Source organism: Alternaria alternata, assembly GCF_001642055.1.
Source record: "Alternaria alternata strain SRC1lrK2f unplaced genomic scaffold CC77scaffold_10, whole genome shotgun sequence".
Classification (NCBI taxonomy): Eukaryota; Fungi; Ascomycota; class Dothideomycetes; order Pleosporales; family Pleosporaceae; genus Alternaria; species Alternaria alternata.
Window position 1 is genome coordinate 485,632 of NW_017306199.1, and position 26,451 is coordinate 512,082.

General features: G+C 52.2%; 5 protein-coding genes across 5 annotated transcripts; 2 read left to right on the top strand and 3 right to left on the bottom strand.

Moving 5' to 3' along the window:
• Positions 1–7,283: 7,283 nt before the first annotated feature.
• Positions 7,284–8,997, top strand: CC77DRAFT_76456 (3-keto-steroid reductase). The gene is made up of 2 exons (XM_018533117.1): positions 7,284–7,380; positions 7,433–8,997. Exons 1-2 carry the CDS (start codon positions 7,313–7,315, stop codon positions 8,685–8,687), a joined length of 1,323 nt encoding a protein of 440 aa, XP_018386105.1. The 5' UTR covers positions 7,284–7,312; the 3' UTR covers positions 8,688–8,997.
• A 1,227-nt stretch (positions 8,998–10,224) lies between these two features.
• Positions 10,225–12,249, top strand: CC77DRAFT_910002 (hypothetical protein; the record flags this gene model as incomplete). The annotated part of the gene is made up of 2 exons (XM_018533637.1): positions 10,225–12,069; positions 12,145–12,249. Coding segments are annotated over 2 exons (1,950 nt in total), but the record flags the coding sequence as incomplete, so codon positions are not given.
• A 293-nt stretch (positions 12,250–12,542) lies between these two features.
• Positions 12,543–13,873, bottom strand: CC77DRAFT_962681 (hypothetical protein). The gene is made up of 3 exons (XM_018535650.1): positions 13,562–13,873; positions 13,396–13,491; positions 12,543–13,293 (listed from the first exon to the last, which is right to left on the bottom strand). Exons 1-3 carry the CDS (start codon positions 13,727–13,729, stop codon positions 12,685–12,687), a joined length of 873 nt encoding a protein of 290 aa, XP_018386107.1. The 5' UTR covers positions 13,730–13,873; the 3' UTR covers positions 12,543–12,684.
• A 212-nt stretch (positions 13,874–14,085) lies between these two features.
• On the bottom strand, positions 14,086–15,390 carry CC77DRAFT_962684 (hypothetical protein). Its single transcript, XM_018535651.1, has 3 exons — positions 14,931–15,390; positions 14,462–14,873; positions 14,086–14,407 (listed from the first exon to the last, which is right to left on the bottom strand). Exons 1-3 carry the CDS (start codon positions 15,312–15,314, stop codon positions 14,154–14,156), a joined length of 1,050 nt encoding a protein of 349 aa, XP_018386108.1. The 5' UTR covers positions 15,315–15,390; the 3' UTR covers positions 14,086–14,153.
• A 514-nt stretch (positions 15,391–15,904) lies between these two features.
• On the bottom strand, positions 15,905–26,118 carry CC77DRAFT_1094717 (vacuolar protein sorting-associated protein 13). The gene is made up of 2 exons (XM_018529755.1): positions 18,993–26,118; positions 15,905–18,942 (listed from the first exon to the last, which is right to left on the bottom strand). The coding sequence occupies exons 1-2, from the start codon at positions 25,760–25,762 to the stop codon at positions 16,116–16,118; spliced, it is 9,597 nt and encodes a 3,198-aa protein (XP_018386109.1). The 5' UTR covers positions 25,763–26,118; the 3' UTR covers positions 15,905–16,115.
• Positions 26,119–26,451: the final 333 nt, after the last annotated feature.

Consider the following 26,451-nt stretch of genomic DNA (forward strand, 5'->3'; position numbering starts at 1 on the left):
GCCATAAGAGAAGGCACCCTGCATTGGTCTCGTCCCCGAGAAGCGGCAGAATCCCATCTCTTTCATAGGTCGGTATATTCCCAGTCTCGGCAGGTCTTTTCCTTACCGAACAGCATCCACGTCCCTTATGGTTGTAGCTTACCGTGCGTTGTTCGAGCCGACATGCACTTTGCAGCCACTTAGTGTTCCATCGCCCGGGCAGCACGGTCTAGACAGTCTTACCGCGGGTCAAGACTACCAGATTCCTGGTCGATGTGTATGCATATGCACACGTTTCTCAGAAATCCCGTGCGATGGCATTGGTCGCTGTTCTTCAATGCAGTTATGGCACAGCGACCTGGACATGGGCCGTCAATGCGGGAAGCCTACCTAGGTAACGTACGAGGTGCTAGAGCTGTGCCGTTCACATATAGCAGGTGTCGGTGTAGAGTAGCATGTGTGGAAAGAGTTGCGAACTTGAGAGTCAGTGTTGCGGCAGGTAGAAACCTCAATCACATGGCGTCATGCGGACGAAACGGAACCCGATAACACCAGCATTGGGTTCATCAGACGCTCCGAAACTCAAACACAACCCCGAATCTGCCCTGCTGACAATGTACCTCGAACGTTATGCTCACGAAATCAGAAAGTGAGGCCGGCGACCAGGACCCCACCAGCAGCCACTAAAGGTGGGATCATGTCGCGCAGCCGCGCTCACCGTACACGGGACGGCATATGATGATTGCGCAACACTTGACCTCCGGATGCTCTCGCGATATGGACTGGGGCCGGGGAAGCGGGATAGTAAGCATAAAGGACACACATCGGTGGAAGCTCCGGTGAAGTGTTGCCGAGAAAGGCACGCCTAGGATGAAACAGGCGCCTCGATGCAGTAAAGGCCTCGCTCTAGCAGTGTGTAAACGATGCCATTAATTGCCACCTAGTATACAATTGATCTCTCTCGCGACCTGCAGGATGTGAAGGAAGGGTGGCCCCTGGCCTCCGAAGCTTAGTGTCTGCCACGGTCAAGGATTTTCCAACGGCTGCACACCCCACGGGCCACCTTAACGTGGAACCGTAGTCGCAGATCAAACTTGATCTGTGCACGTCTGATAACTTTGAACTTAGTGCACACTAACGGACAAGGCGGATTGGCGCAGTTCTAAATGCTATAGTGCTTCGACCACTCAGAGACTGCCGTTGGCAGCCCGCTGGCTATTCTACCCTGAGAGCAAGACCGAGGACCTTCACGCTTGCATTCATTCTTCTTCAAATACGGCCAGAAGACCCTGTAGTCCCTCTCGGCACCCGGGTTGGGCTGCTACCTTTGTCCCTCAAGGTTCTTGGAAGCGAGAGCACTTCAAACATGAAGGTCCCCACCCAGGTCTATGGTGTGTAAAAGGCTCGACCGCTCTCGGGCTCCCGGGTACGTTGAACATTCACGGCCACTACCATGATGCATGTCAACTGACGAACCAGGTTCTATTGACATGGGCTAGCTTTGCATAGCTCCTACGGGTACCTGAACTGCACTGACGTCTGTCTGCTGCTCCGTCTGGCTCACTATAACATAACGGACCGTCGCGCAGCTGCATGCTAATCCGGAGATTTCACCAACCCACCAACAGAATCATTTGCCTGCCATCCATTGTTGCATTTGTACATCCTCTTGGAATTCTTACTCGTCATTCGACCACAACACTTCACAGCTTTCCTTTTCGGTCATCATGTGCGACTACACACAAGTGCAATACAAGTGCGCTCACGTCCGCTATGTCGTCAAAGCCTGGTGTACCAAGTACCAACAAACGCATGTAAGGTGTCCGGCCAATGTCACGGCAGTGTAAGTGCTCATTCTAATCCATCGTATTCCTATACTGACTTATGGCCCAGAGAATACAGACTTAATGAGAACTGCGGTTCGTAACTCCACGACCCAACATGTATCACGAGATCCATTTTAACACATCCAAGGCGACTGCAGACGATAACACGAACCATGCTCTCGTTATCATTCCCTATAGTCACGGTTGCAATATAGCACGGCGTACACGGCGGACAGCTGCACAATACCCATTTGAATCCTTTTCGTACTTTGTTGGATAGGCGAATGTATCATCACTGTCAATTTCAAAAGTCATTTTTCACCACTCTTCCCAACACTGCTTCGCCGACTTTTGGTACTTAACCGAGATTATAGTCATCAATGTCCGGCACAGGCTACTAGCTACGATGGCGGAGATTCATCCCACTCCCGACAGCATTTACAACAATACGATAGCCCTAAAGGACTTCGCGGTTTGAAAAAAGGGTTCAGTTTCTAATCAAAGTTTGCACGATATTATGGTTGCATTAGCCAAACCAAATCGTGGGTGACACACCAGATCTCACCCGACGGCCACAACTCCGAAACACGCAATCGGCCACCAAATCAACCGCCACTTACGTGGAACATAAACAAAACGCGGAATATTCACCGCAGTGATCCTACGTTCACTTCGCCCCCTTCCGACCCCCTTCCGAGAAAGTATCCTCGAAATCCAGGCAATCTCAGCGCTTCGGCCCAATGTCGGCGACCTCTCCGAACTGTCTCAGTTTTGTAGCTTCAGAAACTCTCGAGCACCCACCTGGACAGTGCCTGCTTGTAATGCTGGATCGCACTCGCGTTCGGTTCGCGCGGTTCTGAGTATATTTCGCGCGTTAGACTGGAAAAAATGTCAGAATAATGGTCGGCCGAATGTCCCCTTTTGGTTTCTTATTTCGTGCCGTAGCACCAAGTCGCTACCTGCAGCTACGACAAACTTATGCAGGTTACTACATTGGTCTGGCTTACCGGGTCCCTGGAACGCAATAAGACGACTGGTAAAACCATAAGAACCCTCTGTTAATTATGCAGTCTAGCCAATCACGAGTTTCAGTTCGCCGAAGGCACGACCGGGCTGCGTATACGCGACCGTATCTTACGAGCTGACTTGATATATGGTTCGCATGCTACGTTGCATGGTAACGCAAACTGTACGAGTCACTACGCCTATGTATAGTTCAAAGGATGTCGCTATCGCTACTGGCGACCAGAGTCGCGATCCTCCTTACTAGGCCCCAAGGTTTCGTTGATGTCAAGAGTCAGCAACGTCCACTAATGATTTGTTATCACTAGAAGACTGGGTCATCCGTCATCACATTAATCGGAGTCTTCGAGAGGGATAACGCGAACCAAGCCGGCCACATCGACATCCCGTTGCATCAACAAATTCCCTAGGAGGAAGTTGGAGCGTCAATATCACCGGACGCATAACGCTGACGATTACATGCTTCGCGTGTGTGGGGAGGTTATGTGAATGACGCCACATCAGTTTCATCGACACAGAAGATGTGGCTCTCCACATCCACGTGGTACGCGAAATTCGACTCGACGGTGGGGCCTTTGCTGCCTCTGCAAGACGCAGAGGACGATGCGTACCACCTTTTCCAGAATCAGGTACAGTGAGTCAGGAGATAGTCGCCTACGGTCCACTCTGGTAATCTTCTGGAAGCGAATCATAATTGTGGTCGAGGCTGCACGGGAGGATGAGGATCTACGCTACTGACTCACAGTCCAACCGCATGATGAGGCAGGAGCAGGGAATAATACGGCGTAACATGTTGCTGTTGCCCTGGAATAATTTGTGAGGCTACAATGTGCAACGAAAATAAGATCATGAAGTACCAAGTACCTAGCTGTGTACCAGTATACCTGCCTCGGCTTACCAAACGACTGCACCCTGAGCCGTGTGAAGTTACAGTGTAAGCCGTTGATATGCAGCGGCACGACTCGTACCCAAAGCCGACGTTTCCCCACCATCCCGCCCGCCATAAACGTCCTCAAATACTCGTAACCTGGTAAAAGTGCCACATTAGCGGCCGCGAAGCAAATGAGGCACAGCAGAAAGTCAATCCCCCATCACTCCACTACGATCCTACTGCCAGTTTGATATCCAGCGGTTACGGTTTTTAATCCCGCTCCAATGACCCCAAACCCAACGCAACTTGAAACTAACATAGCAATGACAGGACCATACCTCGTCACGAGGCAGCTTGTTGAGCAACCACAGCTGTGGTTGTATCGCCACCCATGAAATCCAATTATGTAGCTTCATCCAAGAAATCTCATAGTTTCCCTTCACTCCAAACGGCACGGGCGATTCCGGCCTTGTAAGCCTACCTCCCGCCGCCCCGCGTTCAGTAGAAACCTAATTCTGAGTTGGCATGGGGTCAGGGCCAGTAAGCCCTGTGTTGGGCTCCGTTACAATCTTGGGATAATGGCTGTTGGCGGACAGTTACGCACCCGGTCGTGATGCAATGACGCCAGGTGGGTCTACCAGGGCACGGTATGTGACTCGTAGCGATTCGCGTGGATAAAGTTCCGGCATCCAGATGTCGTGAGTTGGCGCAGAAATGTGCCCGAGTGGATATAACGGTCTGTACTAACATTGATGTTTGTGCCACAAAGCTTGGAATGGTACGAGTTCCGCATGCATGCGCGGTCATGTTATCTGCTGCCGTCTCACCCCAGTCAAAAGTGGTGCGCGCTTCAAAAAGGGCGCAGCAGTCAGTGGCCCAGAATCCCATCTCCACGAACACACTAAGTGTGTCGTCAACCTACGGCAACGTCCTTGCAAGCCACTTCCTGGTGCTTACGATGCATGGGCTAATCATAATAAGATCAGCACATTATACGGAACGAATGAGATATTTAATTAGGTTTGCCGATCGCACCATACTATAACCCTCTGATTACAACACCATCGTATTTTTGTCTCTGATATCTGCATCACGGCTTTTTTCTCCTTTGCCCACTACTGGAAGCGCCGGAGCGAACCTCCTAGCCAAACGGCGAATCGGAGAGACTCTATTTACCGTATGTCGGCACTTGCAACTTGCGCCGGCACTTCCGCGACCCCTACCTCGTATCGAGCTTCTGTCTGTAACGCGGAATGCGAAGTGAGGCTTGCCACTGTCACATCGAGCCTGACAGGTGACACGCAGTCGAGGAGGATCATGTTTCATGCCTGGTGCCTGAGCCCTGAGGATCCGCAATTGGTTGCCTATCCGGCACGGCCCGGGCTGTCACCAGCAATGATAAACAGCGCAAGGTCAGCTGCTTTGCCTTTTTGCATGCTGCAAGTCCCAGGTTCAACGGCCCGACTGTGTCTTATGTAAACGTCCACCACACTTGGCCCGATGTTTGACGAGCCCGCTGCTGCATATCTCCCAAGAGCTGGGTCACAACCTCAACCTCATCAGCCCGGTCAGGATCCCATGTGTGGGTATTGGGGTACATGGAGGGGCTTGGAACGGCGGGAAAATCAGCAGCTGAGTGATATACCGCCCTGACAAACTTTCTTCACCCAAGAGAACTCCTCAAACGGGACATTCCGCAAACGTCTTGGTGTGAATGAACACACACGTCCTGCTCAGCCTCGGCCGGCTCGGAGTCTTCACACCGACATGTAGTGCGGCCGCAAAGGCGTTGAGCGATTGTCCGCTATGGAAACAGCGGAGCCTTCTCCGCCCCACTACGGACACGGTACGGCACAAAGTCTGGCCTTTTCCTAGTACGATCTGAGACGCAGGTAAAGGCTACAGGTATGACGTGCATAACGACGCAGAGCTAGTCGTGGATCGCTTCGGAGCTTTAGCATCGGTTACCATGTCCATGGCGTGGAGATAGCTCGCTATGCAGCAAACAAACGCAAAGTATATTGGGTCTAGATTGCAAGTTTGGCTTCTGTTCACAACACCCTTTTTGCTAATCTGAATCATCGCTTTTGCTACCACAATCTGGAATCCGACGCAAGCCGAGTCCGAAAACATGCTCAGTGACGTACTGCGACCGCGGGCCGTCTTCGGTGACATGCTTTGACCTCCGCTTCCCCATACTACTGGTACCGTATGAGGTTGATCGTATACTGTATAACCTCACAACCGCTAAATCCAATAGCTCGAAGACTGGTCAGCATGGCACGATTTGTCAGTTCACCACGGCATGAGTTTGCTGGGAGGGATCATGGAACACTGTAAGCCTCACCGCATTGGGCTGCCATGGGGCTCAGGACTCTATCAGATGTGAAGATGTACCTGCCGATGTCAATCGCCTGGTCTTACCGCAAACATACCCCACGACCCCATCCCTGCCCCAGGGATGGGCCTGGTCACGGAGGACTCGTAAGTTTGGCCGGAGGCGCATGTAAGCAAGACTGTCGTGCTGTGAGGCGGGTGATCACGTCTCCGCCATGTCTCGGCATATTCACCGATGGCGACAGTAATCAAGAACGGCGAAGCTTGCGGTAGGGCTGACGCAAGGTTGGTGTGCATGAGGAGAAGCCTCTACAATGCCCTATCCCATATCCGCGACATTCCGACAGAATTTGCCGGCTGGTGTCTGGGTTCTCAGTCACATTAGCACATCCTTGCGGATATGTTGATCTGGAGCTTGATAGGTCTCCAGCTGACGACACCAGAAGTCTACGTACGCGGTGACATACGACGCGTCTTGGCCGGGTCCGTGGACACCTGATCTGCGGAGCTTTCTAAGCATCGAGTAGGCGAATCACAAACCAAGAGTCTTAGCACTCTTTGTACATACTCGCAGGTCCATGCTGTGGATCTCTTGGTGGTTGTTACACGGTCAACCCTGGAACACTTGCACATCGATCGCAAGAGTGCAACAAGGTAGATGTCGAGATCGTGGTCCGGGAAGGCAGACTACGCACCAACGACTTACCCCCACCGCAAAGTTTAGATTCTCAAGACGCAACCCTCTTTGAGTCAACACTATTCGTGCATCGTGATCATCGTGGTTCGCAACGAGGTCCTTGGTTTGGCGCGTTCGCACGGTGCAAACCTTGTTCGCCGAACTTCCAAAAGAGACCTCGAGTCGACATTAACCGGTAAATTATTGGAACTACTGAAACTACTGGAACTACTGTTGATCAGTTGCGTTTTGTTTCTAAAGAGGGTGGAGTGAGTTCGGAACGTCAAGTCCGTTTAGGCGGTCTTCAGACCGACTTAGTCGCATATTGGGTTTCAATGGTGCGGTGTGGTAGGTAGTCCCGTCACGAAGCGCCAGAAGGAGAAACAAACATGCCCTCAGACATTATGCTTCTGGGTCTGTAGTTGACGATGATGGAAGAGCGTGTTCAGACGACAGAAACAGATATGCATAAGTTGTCCAACCAGAAATCGTGCTAGAAAGTCGTGTATGCCGTGATTGGTCAATGCGCGCTCCTTTCCGAAATGGAGTCAGGAACCAGGAACGCTGTGCATAGGCGAATCATCCCTCACATCAGCGACGATGCCTCACCGTGAAGACACGCCCACACCCGACAATGGCTTTTATGTCGTGGTTACTGGGGCCAACAGGTTCGTGTATCCCATTGTCCGCCTGCGCGACGCTCAATTGACCCGCCTGTAGTGGCCTGGGACTTGGTATCGGAACCCGCCTGATTGACGAATTCCTGCAAACTCGCCCCCAAAACGAGTCCCTCGTCCTCATCATCACCACACGCGACCAACGCAAAGGCGATGCGACAATCGAGAAGCTAGAACAGCACCTTCGCAAAGTCATCCGCAGCCATGAACAAAAACTACCGGGCATCGCACAGGTGCTGCAGAATCGCGTGTCTTTCCGCCAGGAGAGACTAGATCTTCTCAGTCTGGTCTCAGTACAGAAGCTGAGCAAGAAGCTCCGGGAAACAACACCAAAGCTCGATGCAGTCATCTGCAATGCTGGCATTGGTGGATGGACTGGCATCAATTGGCCCGGTGCCATATGGGCAATCCTCACCAAGTGGAGAACGGCCATCACTTGGCCTACATACAAGATGTCTGGCGTTGGATGGACAGTAAAAAATTCGCAAATACCTGCGGACAAGAAGACGGAAGAAGAGCCTCCATTAGGCGAGGTCTTCTGTGCTAATGTCTTTGGGCATTACCTCCTTGGTCACTACCTCGCACCCTTGTTGGCGAGACACCCCAAGAGTGAGAAGACAAGGGGGAGGATGATTTGGGTCAGCAGCTTGGAAGCATACGACCATGTGTTCGACCTGCAAGACATGCAAGGCATTCTGTCAGATATGCCGTACGAGGGCACCAAGAGGCTAACCGATATCCTGGCCATCACTTCTACGCTGCCCTCAACAACAAAATCTGTTGACGAATATCTCCATCACGCCCAAGATTCGGAAAAGACTACGAAGCCGCGACTCTACGTTTCTCACCCTGGCATCTGCGCTACCTCGATCGTACCTCTTCCCCTCATCCTTCAATGGTGCATGGTCATCTCCTTCTACATTGGGCGATTGCTTGGCAGCGACTGGCATACGATTGATGTCGAGAAGGGCGCAACGGCAATGGTCTGGTTGGCACTTGCTAGTCAGAGCACGCTGGACAACATGGAGGCAAAGGAAGGTGTGGGCAAGTGGGGAAGCGCGACCGATGTTTGGGGCCGAGAACGTGTGGACCGCACAGAGGTGACAGGATGGGGTTGGGGAGGCAAGATGGGCGAATACAAGAGAAAGGGAAGGGATCCGTACGCGACAGACCTGACCAAGGAGAGCCAAGAGCGCTTCACGGAGAAGGGGAGGAGGTGCTGGGAGGAGATGGAGAAACTGCGCCTCGAGTGGGAAGATCGGCTGCGACAGGCTGGAGTCGCTGTTGAGATGGAGTGATTTCCAACACACGCAGAGGCTTTTACGGCACCCCACACCCAGGCGCCGGCATCATTGTACACTTTTAATATCTGACGATACAACACACAATAATTCTTTCTTGGGCCCCACACATGCACAGCAGACAGACGTGGTTCCATGGAGCGACCAAGACACCCCCTCTTCTACTTGCCACATTGCGAAACTTCAGACTTTGGACTAAACACAAAATAAAAACAGCCGAACTGACAGCACTAGTACCGACATTATGCCGGGCGATCTCTTGTCAGAGAGGAGCCCGAATGCTTGGGCATAGCGAAGGTTGAGGCCTGAGCTTGACAGCTGAAGTATGCACGCCGTAACAAGGACAAGGCCGAGTTGCAGGACCAGTTCTGTGCAAGACTCGTTATCGCGAGAAACACGTCGACTAAGTTGAACGACTTGCAGAAATTAAGAAACATGATGGGTACTAGGAGGCCTGGACACAGTCGCGTGCCACATCACAAATCACCTCGGCGACGAGAGACGAGCGACAGGACTGTCCTGCGGCGAAGGCAGCGCTACTGAGCATAGTCGAAATAGTCTGGGAACGCGCCACATGGCGTTGCGTTGGGGTTCGTAGGCGCGTTCGCACTATGTGATGTGGTTCCTGTTGGAGGCGAAGGACAGGCAGAGCGCGCCCAAAGGCAATGGTGAGCCTATCCCCCGCATTCCCGATTGTCTCGTTCGTGATGTTTCTTGTGACGACATGAGGGCTCATGCAGCAATCCCGGGAACCGCACTCTTCGACGCCAGGGGCTTCCTAGGGCGCCCCCACCCACGTAGCGGAAACAGCAAATAGGAAGCCTTGACGGCACCTGCAGACCGCTGTGCTGGGTCGCGCCGGCCAGGGCTCCCGCTGTGCCCCTTCTCGCTTGTCCTCTTCGAGTCAAGTCTTCCCTTCTGGCCCTCCCTCAACCGTCCATCTCTAATTGCTGCCCGACGCGACTGTTCGTCGCCATCCCCTAGACATCTGGCATTTTCGACTCTGCTCCGCGTCGCCAGAGTTGCTCTTCATACCACCACTTTCTGGAAATTCGCTGCCCGCATCGCCTGCCTGCTGTCAAGTCAGGATTGACGCGATTCACCGCTACCTGCAACGCGAACTTTACTACTTTCACCGCTCATCTCCCTTTTACCGCGACAACCCAGGACGCGACAGATCACGCAGCGATTCTGATGGTAGCATTTTCCCTGCTATAGCGCGAATGGACCCCAAGAACGACCCGCTCTCGAGCGACTATCCACCCATCTTCGCACGCGACGTCACCCAAGTCTCCTTCCCATCAACAACTCTCACATACGCCATATAATACCCCGCCGCCGTCTTAACCCTTCTCGACCAACTACACAACGCCGCCTGTCTTACTCCCGGCCCAACGGTCAAACTAGGGGGGATCATTGTTCGTGCACACGAGTCGCAATACACAACGTATTGCCACCGACTGCTTCACTTAAAGGAACAAAGCATACGCGCAATTCTATCGGGCCTAATTCTTGTCCGGAACCTTATATCGAAATGTCGAGCATTTCGTCACCACACAGTTCTGCGCGGGGAACTGCCTATAGGCCGTCGACGCCAGACCAGATGAGACCTACGCTTTCGCGACCGAGCACTTACTCTGTTGCGCCAAAATCAGAATTCCTACGACATGCGCTGGAAGCACGGAGGGCACAGAACACACCAACTCCTTCGCCTCAGGAAGTCAAGGCGCCACCGCCACCAACGTCGATGCCCTTGGATATACATACACCCAAAACCTCACCCGATGTCTTTGACGAGTTTGCCCTCACCGAGGAGCAAACAACACCCGTTTCGCCCATCCGGCGACGAAGACCTAGCGATGTTGGCACGCCGCGCTCCAAGACGAATCGAGACCTCACCAATGATATCCAGAAGCTAAAGGAGTCGTTAATGACTTCCAACATGCGGGTGGAGCTGCTGAAGAAGGACAACAGAGAGTTACAGCACCAACTGACGGCTACAAAGGAACAAGTTGAGCGACTTGAGCCACTGGAGGATGAAAACTACGAGCTGCGTGCGGAGAACAAACAACTGAAACTCAAACTGGATAAGATGAGTGAGGAAATCTCCAGCTTACGAGAAGACAACGAAGAACAGCGGATGAACAACGTGGAGCTCACCGCTATAGCAAGCGAGACTGCCGCGCACTTCGCAGAACACGAGACTGCTCTTGCAGAAGCGGCCGAGTGCATCATCAAGATGGAGGAGGAAAAGGCCTTACTCGACAAGGAACTCAAGATGCTCAAAGAGCGCGTCATGGTGATAGAAAGCCATTCTCCCGCTAGCACACTCGTCAACACTCCTGGAAAGTACCCGCCTAGCGTCTACAGTGTGGACGAGGAACGGCCCACTACTTCTCATTTCGACTCGGATTACTACAGCCAGGTAGAGGACACGCCGTCAGTCAAGCCGAGCCATGAATCGATAAGGTCGTTTACGCCTTCAGAACGGTCAAAGAAGTTTCTTGACTTGACCGAAGAGCGGCGGAAGTCTGCTCGAGACCTGTCTGAGCGTATGTCTGCTGTCTCTCTGAAGGCATTACGCGAAGCGTCTCCCTCCCCACTTCCAGAAGTTCCTCAGGTTCCCACTACATACCAACAAGAGATTCCGACAATCATCGCCGATGACAGGTCTGCCACCCCCTCCAGGACTCCCGTACCTCATCGCCAAGGTTACCAGCCGCCCTCACGGTCTCTGATGGACGCAGCAGAGATCTCCCCAGCTCGGCCGCATACAGTTGCCCCACAATCTCACGAACGCCAACCGGACGGTCTGCGAGGTTTATATCGCCCCCGTAGGACTTTGTCAGGCAGGAAATCAAGTGATCGCCGCCCGTCATCAAGTTACGTCCCAAACACCACCAGCACTTCCGCCAGTTTTGCAGGTCGCCAACAGTCCATGCAAGAGACTTGCCCTCAGGTCCCTTCACGCAGCACCAGCAAGCGTGCGAGTACTACAAATTCAGACGAGCACCTTCAACGCCGCATACCACACCGCCGAACAACCGATGCTGACAGACCATCCACCATGTATACACTCCCCAACGCGGACCTCATGTCATCAGGGTGGGAAATGATATCCTCCGATTCCTCCCCTCCTCCCGTCTCCAATGCCTCCACAACCGATCTAACCTCGGTTGTAGATCCACGCGAAGACAGGGACGGATGGTGGCGCAGTTTAGATCGTCTGACTCTACCTCAAGCACTGGCTCAGCAGCAACAACAACAACAGCAACAACAAAAGGATCAACGGGATCAACAGACACCGCGACCTTCTAAACCTCATTCTAGGTCGAGATCGGTTGCTCCCCTTCCGCCTCCTATTGACACTGGCAATCCCGTCCGTACAACTAATGGTCTAAATGCCTACGTCGATACGCTGAGGAGCAGCGGTTCCCGACGGAAACCAGGCGAGACTACGCCGCTGACGGCTTTGAATAGTCATCCTGTCGAACAGGACTTCTTGTTCAATGTCAAAGAAAGCGAAGACGACTTTCTGCGAAAGACCAGGGGTAGTGTTGGATCTTCTTCACGGAGAAGTTAAGGTGCTTCTTGAGTAGTTGCTCCTTCTCCTGTTGTTTTTTTCTTCCCATATTTTCCCGTTAATTCCTAATGATTGTACGACCTGATTCTTTCCTCCTAACTTTTTTCCCGGCGTTCTATCAGAGAGCGGAGGATTATACCCGACAAGGAGGTCATGACGGCTTGTCCGAACTATCTTTACCTATTAACAGCGTGGGCGGTTCATTTTGAGACTGCGACTTTTGTCGCATCAACATCCATCTGCCAGGATAGCAGAAAACCTGTATCACTAGTCGAATACGTCGACATCACTTAATACCATCACATCTCCCTGAACTAAAAGCTCCCACAATGATAAGTGAAGCTAACATGTATTCCAAGCTGTTAGTATACAACACCCTTTATACGAACCATACATCTTTGTGTCACCCATCTACGCCCGTCTATCCCCTCTAAACTGCTCAGCAACCATATCTCCCAACGTCCTCCTCTGCCTCGCCTGCCCGTCTTCCGCCAGAATCCCCGTCGCCAACCCCGCTCCACCACCTTCCCTCTCCCTCTCAGCATCTAGCCTCGCCCTCAGCCCCTCGAAACCCCCTTTCTTCTCCTCACCAACCATCCACCCCGGAACTCTCCAGCGGCTTGCTCCAGGTAGCACATCCCTCCGATACGCCGTGCCCACGCCCCACCCTACAGCTGCCGCAACCAAGCTGCCCGGAAATTGGCTGAGCGCAAGTTGGAGGGGAGGGAGGTAGGATAGTGACTTGGATGTCAGCGTTAGACTGCGTGACCAGAGCGCTGAGAGGGACTGGGTATTCGACTGTGTTGATGATGATGATGGTGTAGGCGCGGACCACGGCGAGATCTTATACCGGTATGTATATGGAATCGCAGCGTAGTAGTTTGCGAGGAGAGCGAAGAGGATGGGTGTAGGACCAGCGGGGAGGTAGTTTATTGCGCCGAAAGTCAACGGGCGGAGGACGAAGGTTAGAAGGAGAGGAGGAAGAAGGGTCGTGTAGGGGAGAGTTGAGAGGAGAAAGGACTGTGGAGATGTTAGTTGGACGTGGTAGAGAGAGAGAGAGAGAGAGAGAGAGAGAGAGAGAGAGAGAGAGAGAAGAAGGAGAAGGTGGATGGGATAACGTACAGCGAATTTCCTACTCCCCCATAATCTTTCCACGACACGCAGTTGGTAAAACGTCAATACTGCGAAGAGAACTTCAGTCGAATTTGTGAAGCTCAGCTATTGGATAACATGTCAGCGTCTGCCTTGTTCTTCTTCTTCTCATACACTTCTTCCACCTCTCACATACCTGCCAAACCGCAAACCTCCAAAACTGCCCATACTGCCAAATATGCGGCACGACCTGAATATGCAAATAATATCTCGAATCCGTAATCGTAGCCAGTAGCGCGCCAATGACGGTGCCGAAGACGAGGAATTGTGTCACGGGCGCGTTTGTGAAGCCCGAGGAGATCATCGCGTTGAAAAGAGAAGAAGAAGCAGAGTGAGAGAGTTGATGCGACTGGTAGTGTTCATAGCATGGTAGGTAAAGTGGCCGAGGTGATAAGGTATTGGACTGGTGGGATGTGGCCAGCTTGTGAGCGATGACGATGGGAGCATGTGCGCAAAGTGCGGAGCCAAGGGCGGAGGTGCCACAGTTGCCATTGGGGCGCGCGAGTCGCGTCGGTGGACCATTCTCACATGCGCAAGACTCGCATTGTGAATTAACAAGACTAGCAGGCAAGACAAGCAATTGAATAACTTTGTTTCGAGATATGACACGCCATAGCAGGGTACTCTGAATTATATACACGATGAAAGCACAATCATGGCCTCCTCGCCAGGAACGCCTTTACAGACAAAAGAGATGTTCATCGCCTCAACCGAGCTCTTCTTCCTGCTTATTTCTCACCCCTGTTGTCGCTGCGCGCAGCGTGCTTCTTCTTCTCCGCAGCCGCCTCTTCGTGCTCAGCCAGCCTCTCCTCAGATGAGCCTTCCTCCTTGAAGACCTTGGCCCTATCAACAGATCCAGGAATGTGCTCGGGAAGCTCGCTGCGGCCGATAAGGGTAAGGACAATACTAGCACCGACGATCATGGTAAGGACAAAGCGGTACACGGCGTACCAGTTGGGTGTCCAGCCACGGTATGTTGCGCCTGTATTCGATATCAGTACAGTTTCATGGACAAGAGAAATAGATCCAGACTTACGAGTATCAACGTAGTACAACGCAACGAAACCCAAGAATTGCGAAATTAGCGCGCCCTCAACCGGCATGAGCAATGTCGACCAAGCTACCATGGGTGCCACAACACCAATAGCATAACGCTTGTATCCCTGGTAGCCGCCGTAGCCAGCCCATTCAAGTCCCCAATGAATGGCGCCGAGGAAACTCAGGATGGATGCTCCGTATCCGATTTGCAGGGGCTCAATGAGTGTGAGGAGATACGCGGCGTTCTTCTCAGAGAAAATCATGCCATAGCCAGCGACGCTGTGATTGAGTTCCCAGGATAGGTAGACGGTGGAGATGGAGGTTGCAAGGTAGGGAAGTGTACCGGCAAGGCCCATGTAGTATGCTTCTCGTGGGACACTAGCAAGGGAAAATGTGTCTTTGATGGTGTGCTGCTCTATGTTAGCATGCCTGATTCGGAGAGGCTATGGGGAGTATCGTGTGCATACCACATCGTGCTTCACGCCCGCCATCATGTCCACCTCATTTTGTGGTTGTTCTGCCCCAACTTCGGAAAACATGGGATGTGTGGAACTGGTGCTAGACACGGTCTCTGGGGTGGGCTTAATCTCCTCATGTGCATATCTGCTTTCCGCCTGCTTTTGCCCTTCCGTCAATGTCTTATCAGCAAGGCTTCGGCGCAAGATTGCAGATGCCGGCTTCAGTTGTACTGCAGTCGCCTGCGCTAATTGCGGCCTCCTCGCAGCCAAGGAACCAAATTGTGTTGCCCATTGTAGTTGAGGTGTTGTGCGGGTGATACTTGCAGCCGGTCGTGCCGACTTGGGCGCGGCTACCGATCTCAGCGCGAGGCGTGACGCACCGTTGCGAAGCATATTAGATTATCGAAGGGAGGCAATATGGGGTATGAAAAGCAAGAGAGATGCAGAAGCAAAGTGGTAATGTACACAGGACGAGGAGCAGGGTATATGGAGGAGAAGTAACGAGGAAATGAGCAAGATAGCGCTCTGTAACTGCGATTGCAGCTGCAAGCTTAAGCTTTCCCCCGCAAGTTGACGCGCGACGCCAGTGTGACGTCACGCTGTTTACATCATATCGCCGGCCATGCTTCGGCATCGCGGTCGCATGTGGATCTCAACAGTGCCGTGACCCGTAAATACATGCGACGAGTCTGTCACAATGAGACAAAATGTGCCTTTGCGTGGTGGGCCTTTCCATACGATCGCATCGACTCGAACATAGCTCGGCGTAGTCTCGCTCTAGCCCGGCGATAATGATAAGTCAACACCGTGGACACGGCACCAGATGACGCAAACCATCGTTGCATCTCGATAAAGCCAGGCGGCCTTGTAATTACATTGCAGGAAGGTTCATGAATCGATTCCGCACATGATGATGCTGCCATATGCTCAGAATGGCCATGTTGAAAGTTCTCAGAGCGGACCCGCACCCATCACCATCAGGCGACATTATTGTAGAAAAGAATATCTCATTCATCAAGCTCATCATAGAAAGAGTAAACACTATAGGTCGCCGAATCGAAACAGAAAGCCCATTCTGAACCCACGCTATGCCATGTACTCATAAACCTCATTGAAGGAACGCTTCTACTCCGCGTCTCTCCCTGTCAAACATCTTGGAAAACACCTCCACTCCCAACCTTTCACTCATCCCAATCAACCCTTCGCATTCCACCGATCGTTATAAGCATTGACCCCTACAGCAACCTGTCGATAAAACCAATTCCGACTTCCCTCATCACTCACAGGGATAAACGGTCCATTCGTCCCTCCCTTGAGCGTAATCCCCAGCCCTGTCCTCTCTTTACTAATAGTCTGCACGTCTTTGAGTGGTACATCCCATTCTGTCTGCAGCTTCTTCGTCCGCACCATCATAAGGCCATTGTACGTGAGCATGACGAGCATCTCCTTGTTCTGGAGTTCAAGATGCGCAATGTAGTCTTCGTTGAAGTACTTGCCGTTGTCGAGTGTCTTGAGCCAGAACTGACCGAGAGCTTCGCGTTGGGAGTATGGCCGAACGATGCCGTCGGTGCCAATGAAGCGGGTGAGACGAACGCGATCGAGGCCTTCTTGGTCGAAGACGGTGGTTGTGTTGCGGACGCCTTCTGCCATGTTGGAAGCAAGGTCGAAGGCGCCAATGGCGGCCTTGGTTGGTACGCCCAGCAGTCCTTTGCCGACTCCTTTGACGAAACCGAGAGCACCTTCCTTCTCCGCTCCTTGAATAGGGTGGCGAGCAAGACCACCAAGACCGCTGGCAAGACTGCTAGCAAAGGCATTTCCACCAGATGTTATGCCGTAGAGGGCATGCTTAGGCCTGTTACGAGATCGCGACATGCGACGCTGGTCCTGGAACTCCTTGTCCAGTGTTGCTGCAGAAAGTCCCTTTGACATGCTGCCAGTGAACTTGGCCATACTGTCCGAGAATCCGAAGACGGACTTCTTGACGAAGCTTGATGCACCCTTTGCGATACCGATACCGAGATCCTCCGGACGATCCGATTTGACAAGTCCTTGGTATGGCTCGTAGAAAATGTCAGCGACACCAGAGCTGATGTTGTTGAATAGGCCGACTGGGTTGCCAAGGAAGTCAGCAGATCCGATGATGACGTGCACTTGTCGCAAAGATTCTTGAACGTAATGATTCTTGATGTTGTTGATCAATGCAGTGGTGGAGATGCGGGCATTCTCCAACATCAAGGAGTTGTATCGCACCGGCGCATCGTTGACATTGCCGATCGACATGGTGAGTACGTTGACAGCGAACATAAATGGGTTGGAAGTGCTCATGGTGTCCTCGGCGTTGATGCGTTCTGTTCGAACGAACGACAGATCAATCTGCATGGGCTGCAGATGGAGCAGCTCAAAGTAGACATCCTGACCAGATTGCTCTTGTTTTGGCTCTGGTATGCTAAGATTGTCATCCCACAGCTTGCCCTGCTTCTCCTCAGACCAGGAAGCGCCAGGTATGTTCGCGAAGTCGATCATAGCGAAGATGAAGTCCTCATCAATTTCGATGGTCATTTGCTGGAGGAGGAATGTGAAGTACTTGATGTAAAGTACACCGTACGAATCGTCCTTGACCTTGGTGATTGTCGTCTGGAAGATGGGATGTGCCTCCATCTCCTTGCCTGTCTTTGGAACGACACTAGGGTAGAAGATGATGGGGAAGATGCCACCATAGAGTTGGTTGTCGATTTGAATCCACTTGACTTGCATGTTGACCATCTGGTAGAGCGGCGAGTCGGAGTACTTCAGCTCGATGTCGCGTAGTGTGACGTACACTAACTCCTTCAGATGACGATTGACTAGTGATATGCCGATACCAGCAAGTCGTAGCTGCGCCTTGAAAGTGACGTCGGTGTCCATGTCCTTGACTTCAAATCCAGTAGCGGAGGAAGACGTGCCAGCAGACTTTTGCTTGTACATACTCTTAGATGGCTTGTAGTTCGATACCTCGAGAGTTTGTGTGGGACCTGCTGCAACGACGTTCAGATCAATAACCTTCATGCCGCCTCGTTCTTGGCCAGGTGGTATCTTGAATGGAATGAGAGGTCCAATCTCGGCAAGCTTGACGTGACGCTCCCTTCCGTTGGCGCTGATGACGATTTCCTTGTTCTTTGCAGCCGGGAAATCCCATGCATATGGCATGATGCTCCTGGGAGGTAGGCGGTATCTAATTGGTCTAAAGCCAGAACCGCGGTCATCCTCGTCCTCATCCAGATTCGGGTTGGCTTGCCAGTACAGGAACTCCTGGTCGCTCATGTTCTTGAACGAGAATGGCCAATGCTTGTTCTCAACGCTGACGTGAATGAAGATTGTTGCTGCTTCCATCAGAATGTCCACACGAACAAGCTTCTGGCGCTGTCCAGCCTTGGAGAGCTTGACGTGAACATTTCCAACGTTGGAGATGTTGAATGGAGAAGACCATTGGTTGTTGACACCAGGGTAGCAGAGAGACAGTTGCGGCGCTCCGCCTTGTCGTAGCCAGCGAAGAGGGAAAAGCTCTCCGTCTTTCACCGTCATCCAGTCAGATTGACCAGGCTCACGGATGAGTAACTCTTCCTTCATCTTATTGTTGACGATGAATCGTGGCGCAATGGAAACGCTCTTGGTCAAGTTGTATTTGCCCTCACCCTCCGAAACCGAGACACCCAAGTGCATGTCAGAGCGTGCCTTGTTTGAAGGCAACGCTACTGTGTATGAGCTACCGATCGCGTCGAAACTCTGAGGCTTGCTCCAGTTAGAATCGCCGACTTTGATAAGAGCTCGGTTCTTCTTGTTCTCGGATGGGTAGGAGAACATAAATGGCAAAGCCTTGCCGGCATCGTTTTGGTTATCCGAGACGACACCTTGTCCGGCAGCAGCCCTAGCTTGGCCCATGAGCTGCTGAGCGCGGACATCGAGTTGAAGGCCGGTACGGTTGAGAACGATGTAGGGACTGTAGATTGCTACCTTGAAGGCGCCACCACCATCAGGGAAGTTGCTAGAGATTGTCAGCACTTTTGAGTTGAGGTTGTAGGGTAATATACTTACAAGAAATGCATGTTAAGATGCAGAGTCGTGTCATTGTTGTCTTTGACCTCCAAGGTTTTCTCCCTCCTAAAGCTCTCGCGATCGGTTGAGTTAATGATGCCGAACTTGCTTGGCTTGAAGGGCCCGTCCTGCATCTCTACGCTAATGAGAAGAAGATGCGAGAGCTCCACGACATGCACCGGGCTGATGCCACCCTTCCTAAGGAAATTTGTCCAATCTTTCTTCGTGTTGCTGTCATAAATTCTATACTTGAAGTCATATGGAAGGAGATTGTGAACTTCGACGGGTGCTTGGAGGCGAAGTCGCATGTAAGGGTACACACTAGTCAAGGGGTCTTTCTTGTCGTAGGCCGCATGTAACTGGAAGTAGAACGGTGGAGATTGGTCGTCTTGTTCGCCACGGCAGGTAATCGTCCTCGTGGGACGCTTGAGCAAGTCTTTCCAGAACAAGCGCTCATTGGACCAGGCATAGCCGAAGCCTTGGTCTGGACGGATGACGATGGAGTGCATATAGCAGGCGCCCACAGGTGCTGGTCGAGCATCTCCAGGGGCGATCTTGTCAATCTTGAGGAGATGGCCATCTTCTGGGCTGTACATGCCGAGCTCGATCGGAATCTGCGTGTTGTTCTCCACTAACATTGGGGAGCGAATGGTGATGTTCTTGACGTTGTCGGCACCAAGTTTTACATCAATCAACAGACGGTGTTGAATGCGGTCTTGCTTGGGCTTTAGGTTGTATAGGAATTCGCCCTCTCGATGAACGGGTACGCGAGTGAGAGTGTCGAAGCCGCTGCCCTGCAGCTTAATACCAAGCATGCCTGTTGCGCCGTCTGTGGAAAGCGACTCTCTTGTCGACATGGGGTCTTCAAATCGCCAAGGCTGCTCTTCTCCGTCTTCAAGCTTAGCTGCAAAACCTTCTTGCTCCTTGCCATCGGCCCAGACATCGAGACTAAAGCCTGTGTAATTGCGCACGCGGTACGGAGCATCACTACCCCGCGGCTTCGATAGAATGTCATCTTCGCTCGTGAGGAAGTCGAATGACTTGGAGCCCAGTGCAATCGTGGCGGCTGTCACGGTGAGCTCCATGGACTTGCGGGAGTAGATATCGACTGTTAGCTTGTCAGGATTCTGGTTCTTGGCCATGTGGAACCCGACACTCCAGGGCTCGATCAGCGGCTCCCATGCAGATTTGGAGAAGTTGTACACATTGATCAGGGTATCGAGTGATGTGTCGGCGACCATCGCTCCTGACCAATCTCGTACGTCGACGCCGAACTTCTTTACGCGCCAATCAAGCATGGGCATTTCATGTACATCGCCGATGAGAACAACTCGTATACCTTCAAAGCTGATATGGAGCTCTTCTCGCTTAAGCACAGCAGAAGAAGGAGGCGCCTGCTGCTGCGCGACCTGTTTTCCAGATCGTGCCGTGGTTGCAAGAGACTTGGTTCGAGGCTTCTGACTGAGTGTCTTGCCTGCGTGTGAAGTACCTTTCTTCGATGGTGTACCCGACTTGAGTTGCTTGGCCTCTGCCGAAGGCATAGGTTTCTCGGCAGGCGCTGCCATTGCCGACGCCCTGTTCACAATCTGCATTGCTAACAGGATATCGCGCAGCGATAGGCGAAGCACAAGAGGCTCGATGTCGACGGTAATGCTCATCATCGAGGACGTTGAGCCTTGATTTCTCATATCCAGAGCTGTCTGAATACTGAAGTCGTCAAGAATGCGCATACGGTTCGTCTCAAACCGATCCATACGGCACAAGAACATGCCAACCTTGTCGACTTGCAACGTCATCGCTTGCTGCTTAGATACAAGTACCTGCTTCGTACCAAGTACAATAGCTTCTGAGCTGGCCATCGCTGGGTTCGCAATAAGCACGACTTGGGCGTCTACCAAGTTGACACGGAATGACATGTTCATGCCGTTATCAGTAGACTCTTTGGCAGGCTCCGGTTGTTCCAATGTTCGAGAGCCATCGGGTGACATGATATCGTCATTGTCACTGTCAGTCTCATCCTGTTCGACAGGCGCCTCTTCAATGGCCAGAGGCTCATCAGTGGCGAGGCCTGCATTTGCGAACGCTTGCAGAGCGAAAAGGTAGTCCAGCGCAAGAATAATTCTTGGACTATCGATAGTGAGAAGTGCGATCATGTTGCGCTCTTGTCCGCCTGAGATTGACACACTAGCCATGAACTGCTGTTTGACATCATTGTTGATGAGCGACATAATCTTGCGGAACTTGTTCGTTCCTTGCGTGCGGCTGTCTCGGATCGTGAACGATTGCACGACTAGCTCAGCCTCCATTGCTCCATCGCTGATCATGCGGACCTTAACATTGGTGTCGTTGAGGGAGAATTTTGAGAGACTAGCGGCTTCAACGTCGCCTACAGGCTCACCATCCTCGCTCTTGACAAGCTCCAAGCCAATCGTGCCGACCTTGAAGACAAAGTCCAGCTTCGTCCACTTGCTGTCGTCAGCGGAGTGCAGTTCGGGTCCTTGTGAAGTGACTACATCCTTAGAGGGCTCAGATTTTCCATCATCCTTGTCGGTTAATCGGCGCGCAGGTTCCGTCGTCTCCTTTGGTAGTTCAGCCTGCACGTCTTGATCGATAGCGTCCGACTCGGTGGCAAATGCTGCGGGTATTGAGCGCGACAGTTCTAGCGCGAACTTCATTTGCTCCGGTGTGAGTTGTAGGTTTATGTTTGACATATTACCATCGATCTCGAGATCTGGGCGCTGCTGACCTGCTTTATGCTCGACCATGGTAATGTTGAAGTCGAGATCAACCTTGTCAATCAGCTGCAGTTCTTCTGAACGATTCTCATCATAGTGCAGCTTCGACGTAAGCTTGATGTTGCGGATGCCGGCCGACAGCTTGTTCGCGGTCTCTGCACCCTTGGAATCATCAAGAGGCACGAAGCTGTTCTTCGCGTAGATCTCTCCCAGATTTGCAGTAAGAGTGTCACGATCTGGTTTATCGGACACTACCATACGTGGGAACACAACAATAGGCGTGGCGATTGTGATGTCAAAATGGAACTTGGTAGCTCGTTGCTGTACCTGTGTTGCCTGGTTTGCCGCAGCCTGACGAGCTGCATTGAAAATTGCCTGCATCTTGCCGAACTTGACGGCAAACTCCATAATCTTACGGAAAGGCTCTGTAAGGAAGTTGATCTTAATAGAGCCTGTTTTCAGTGCGACAGCCATGTCGTACCCAGGATAGCTCTCCGCATCTGGATCGAAGGTCTCGTAGCTAAAATCGGCCAGATTCTTGCCCTCGATAGTGACCAATTGACGGAGCGACGATTCTTCGGAGACACCTTGATTGATATCATCGATGAGCGACAAATTTCCAAGACGTCCACCGATGCGCATCGTCTTGCCGCTGAGGAATATGCCAACATCTCCAGAGTTCAAACTCAATGTAGCTAGACGTATGCCGTCGTTGTTCAGAACAACAGCAATGCGCTTGAGCTCTGCTCGAATGCGTATCTTGTCGGGCTCCGCTTGAGTTTGGTTAGCAACCGGCTGCTGTTCTTCCTTGTCGGTTATCTGAGCTTGCTGATTTTGAGGTTGACCCGGATTGGTGAAGGTGTCAAGGACGAAGTCTAGCAACGTGAGCAGCGTCCGCCTGGTTACTATCAGGTTGATCGTTGACACAGCCACATCCAAGTTGGTAGCAATACCCTCGTACTTGGTCTGGAACTCCGGAGACTCTTTGTTCACTTTGACGAACTTGAGTGAGAACAAATCCTTCTGTTCGTCCGCTGACACATCCTCTGAAGAGATGATATTCTTGAACTCAGGGAGAGTAGACTCCTCGACGTGGTCCTCAACAGCCAAGCTCTTCAGACGAACGTCCGCAGCCATCTCGAAGGCCTCCTGGTAAAAGTCGAGATCAAAGCTCTCAGCGATGAGCTCGACCAGTAGCTGATCAGACTTCCTCCCTTCTGGATCTGCTCTGTACAATGAACCCTGAAGCTTGTCGACTGTAAACTTGAATTCGAAGTTGCGCTGATGCAGATGTGCCTCTTTCTTTTCGTCTCGGATCTCTGGGGCGTCAGAGAACTTCTCGTCCTTGTCCCCATCATGACCTTCTTCTTCCATAACCAGCTCATGCTCTTGCGCGGAAAACGCAAACGACTTTGAGCGCGACCGGCCAAGAGGATCCGAATCAGCCTTGGCGTCGCTTGTAGGCTTCAGATTTGCTGGGCCCTTCGCGCCTTCGGTTACTTGCTTGCTGGGTCCGTCATTGCCAAACTTTGGGATAGCTACGTCAATCAGTTTCATCAGGTTCTTGTATTTAGAATCCGACACAGAGGCATGGAGCACCGGCAGGTTTCCGGAGACACGGAACTTGGTGAGATCTGACGCCTTTGGAACAATGCATATCTCGATCTTGAAGTCCATATTGATCCGGTCAACGATGTGGTAGTTCTTCAAGCTAGAATCTTTGTCGAGCTGTGCGCGGGTCTCCTCGATAGATGGTCCTATGAGTACCTGTGTTGAGTGGAGCTTCAGATCGAATTTGTCGTACATAAGCTTCTCCAATTTGCGGAAATCTTCATCAGTATACTGCTGCTTTTGCTTTGCCTGAATATCACGAAGAGTGTCCTTGTCGACGAGTTCGCTCGTTACGCTCACATGACCAGCATCGACGATGAGACAGTTGCTTGACTTCTTTGTGACGGAATCTGGCACGATAATGAGCGGCGCTTGGAGATCGAGCTGCGCGTTGATAGTTTTGTGTTCGGTAAGCGCGAACTCCAGGCCTGCGCGTGTTTGTTGCCGAATGCCTTCAACAGTCGCTCCAGCGGTCTCCATGAGCGCGCCGATAGACTCCATGTGTCTCTCTGGAGGCTTGAAGAATTTTGCTACCTCCACCACGAACCTGGGGTTGTAAACGAACTCCATGCCCTTCAGCTTCATGGTCAGGTTTGTGTCGGCTGCTCCATCCAGTGGGTTGTTCTCGAAAGTGAGGAAGAAGAATGGGTCTTCTTTGTCCTCACCATCTTCATCATCATCTTCGTCCTTGGGCGACTCATCGTCATTGAGCTCTTCAATGCGCTTGTCGTCCGGAACAGGCGGTGCATCCTTGACTGTGATGATTTGGGGAAAGAGGCTGCCCTCGGTTGTACCGTCGTAAAGGCGCATACCCTCGAGCGCGACTTTGACGAACATGGAATCCGTACGTTGCAGGAACTGAGTACTGAAGGAGTCAAAGAGCAGCCGGAGGATCTCGTTGGATTTGCCATGGGGATCGCGCTTGAGTGTGAAGCTGCCGGTTCGCAAGCTCATATTGACCTCTAGCTTGACGTGTTCGCGAGGCATATCCACTGACTCAGTAATAGCCTTCTTCTCGTCCCAGTCGATGGCATCGTAGAGCTCCTTCCTCTGTTGTTCGCTCATCTGAGTGTTCTCGTCGTCGTGATGTTCTTCCTTTTTGCTTCCCCATACCCAAGAAGACCACGTTTGCTTGGGCGGCGGTTTCGGTATCGCAACACTCTCCTTGCGTAGTTCATTCCGTGCCAGAGAGCGCCAGAAGCGGAGGTCCTCGTATTTCAGCTTTCGCTCGAGCTTATCCAGGTCTTCGGCCTCAGTGGCATCAAGCTTCTCATCGCGTTTCTTCTTCTTGAAAAGTTCAATGTACCGTATACGGTCGTCGCGGCGCTCTTTGAAGTAATCCCAGCTCCATTGTCGGTTTCTCTCATGGATCTTGTCAAGTACAGCCTTACCGGCGAAGCGAAGCCAACCAGCAGGATCCTCCTTGGGTGATGATTTTGGTTGCAGCCTCTTGTACTCTTGGTGGCGGATAAAGTAGTGGAACAGGTCGACTAGCATGAGTGCATCGCGGTATTGATCCTCGTCAATGATGAAACCAAGCTCATCAAACAGAAGTCGAGCCTTCATCTTGGCCACATCCATTTTGCCAGTCTTGTCCATCTCTAAGCCAGCGCGACCACTGATGGGCTTGAGGATAAACTGGTGATCGCCCAGATCTGGGCTGTCGCCTCTTGCAATCATGCCCTTGGCACGCTCAATGAAGTCTGCTCGGTCGATTTGCTGCTCCTCGCTACTCTGACTGCCCTTGCCAGTACCAATCAGCTTTGCATCTGTGTCCCAGTATACCGCCAACGAGCCCAGCGTGGCCAGCTTGTGCGTCGAGGCCGATGTACCTTGGATGAAGGTAGGCTTCCAGTTCTCGTCAGTGCTGATAGCACTGAAGTCTGCGAGGGTGACACCAAGGGCGAATGGGTGTCCGGGGTCGGCAATGGAGTCTTCGTATCGGATGTGGATGTTCTTGACGGTGACCTGGACGTTATCGACGATGGCGGTAATCAAGCTCGCGGTGAAGCTCTGGTTCTTCTGCTGCTCTTCTGCGCTCATGCCTTCTGTGTTGCGCTCCTTCAGCAGCTCTGCACTGTCAAGCTTCTCCATCTTGACAGCATGCGCACGCTTGTCCTCCTCTTCTGCATCGTAGTCTGCATCTTCCTTGGGCGCGGCAAGTAGGAACACATCTTCAATGTTGACCTTTAGCGGCTTCCCTCGTAGATTTGACCAGGGTATGGATAGTGTGAGCGAGCCAAGATGTCCTTCGACGACGTTCAGCGGTAGGCGTAGTTGATCAAGGGCTTCTCGACGAAGCTCGAGATCTCGCAGCTTGACGTCGCCAGACCAGATGCCGACGTTTAATTGCTTTGGATCGAAGTTCTGGACATACATGCCCAAGAACCGATTCAGCAATGTTGACACGAGTCCCTCGAGCATGGTGGCGGTGGGCGACCGTTACCCAGGCCGGGCGTCGAAGCGTAGGTGGGTGAGTAGGTAGGTGGGGTATAGGGTATATCGGGGTCGGAGGGGGATCGTTATGTCGTAGAACTGTGTGAATTCATAGGGAACGGCCGTCAACGGGTAGATGCCACGATTGGGGCAATTGTGGTAGGTAAACACAAGGTGGGGCGGGTAAGGCACAGGTCTGAGTGTTGTGCTGCGTGGAGTATTACCGAGGCGGCGGTGGAAACAGGCCGCAGGGAGTGTCGAGAATAGAATACAAACTCAAAGACAGCAGACAGCACAGTAACCCGCCAGGAATTAGACGACGCACAGGACGCGTAAAGGTGGAGTGGAAGTGATCTCCAAGGCAGCTACAAGGGCGATGCATGACGTAGCGCATAGTCTTCCCGCTCACGTGTGCGGGCCGTCTCTTGTTTGATTCGCCGGAAGTGCCATTTCCATTGCGGATTTCTTGAATTTCTGCCCACGCCTCCAAGCCCCCGCGGATCCATCTGGGCCTCCATACCAGCATACTAGCTTGGGTTAACTGTTCAATTGCCATCCGCAGCACATTGGCCAGAACTTTGTCGCGATTTCGGCTTTCGATAATTCACGTTATACTCCCGCTTCGACCAATACAGCGAAGCTCCTGCACAGCGCGTCCCTTATACCACGACAAGTCC

Coding starts and splice junctions, on each gene's coding strand:
- CC77DRAFT_76456 (XM_018533117.1), top strand. CDS start 7,313: ATGCCTCACCGTGAAGACACGCCCACACCCGACAATGGCTTTTATGTC. Junction 7,381..7,432: donor GTGGTTACTGGGGCCAACAG/GTTCGTGTATCC, acceptor ACCCGCCTGTAG/TGGCCTGGGACTTGGTATCG.
- CC77DRAFT_962681 (XM_018535650.1), bottom strand. CDS start 13,729: ATGATCTCCTCGGGCTTCACAAACGCGCCCGTGACACAATTCCTCGTC. Junction 13,492..13,561: donor GGAGGTTTGCGGTTTGGCAG/GTATGTGAGAGG, acceptor GTTATCCAATAG/CTGAGCTTCACAAATTCGAC. Junction 13,294..13,395: donor GGGGGAGTAGGAAATTCGCT/GTACGTTATCCC, acceptor ACATCTCCACAG/TCCTTTCTCCTCTCAACTCT.
- CC77DRAFT_962684 (XM_018535651.1), bottom strand. CDS start 15,314: ATGCTTCGCAACGGTGCGTCACGCCTCGCGCTGAGATCGGTAGCCGCG. Junction 14,874..14,930: donor CGGGCGTGAAGCACGATGTG/GTATGCACACGA, acceptor AACATAGAGCAG/CACACCATCAAAGACACATT. Junction 14,408..14,461: donor GTTGTACTACGTTGATACTC/GTAAGTCTGGAT, acceptor TATCGAATACAG/GCGCAACATACCGTGGCTGG.
- CC77DRAFT_1094717 (XM_018529755.1), bottom strand. CDS start 25,762: ATGCTCGAGGGACTCGTGTCAACATTGCTGAATCGGTTCTTGGGCATG. Junction 18,943..18,992: donor CATCTTAACATGCATTTCTT/GTAAGTATATTA, acceptor GACAATCTCTAG/CAACTTCCCTGATGGTGGTG.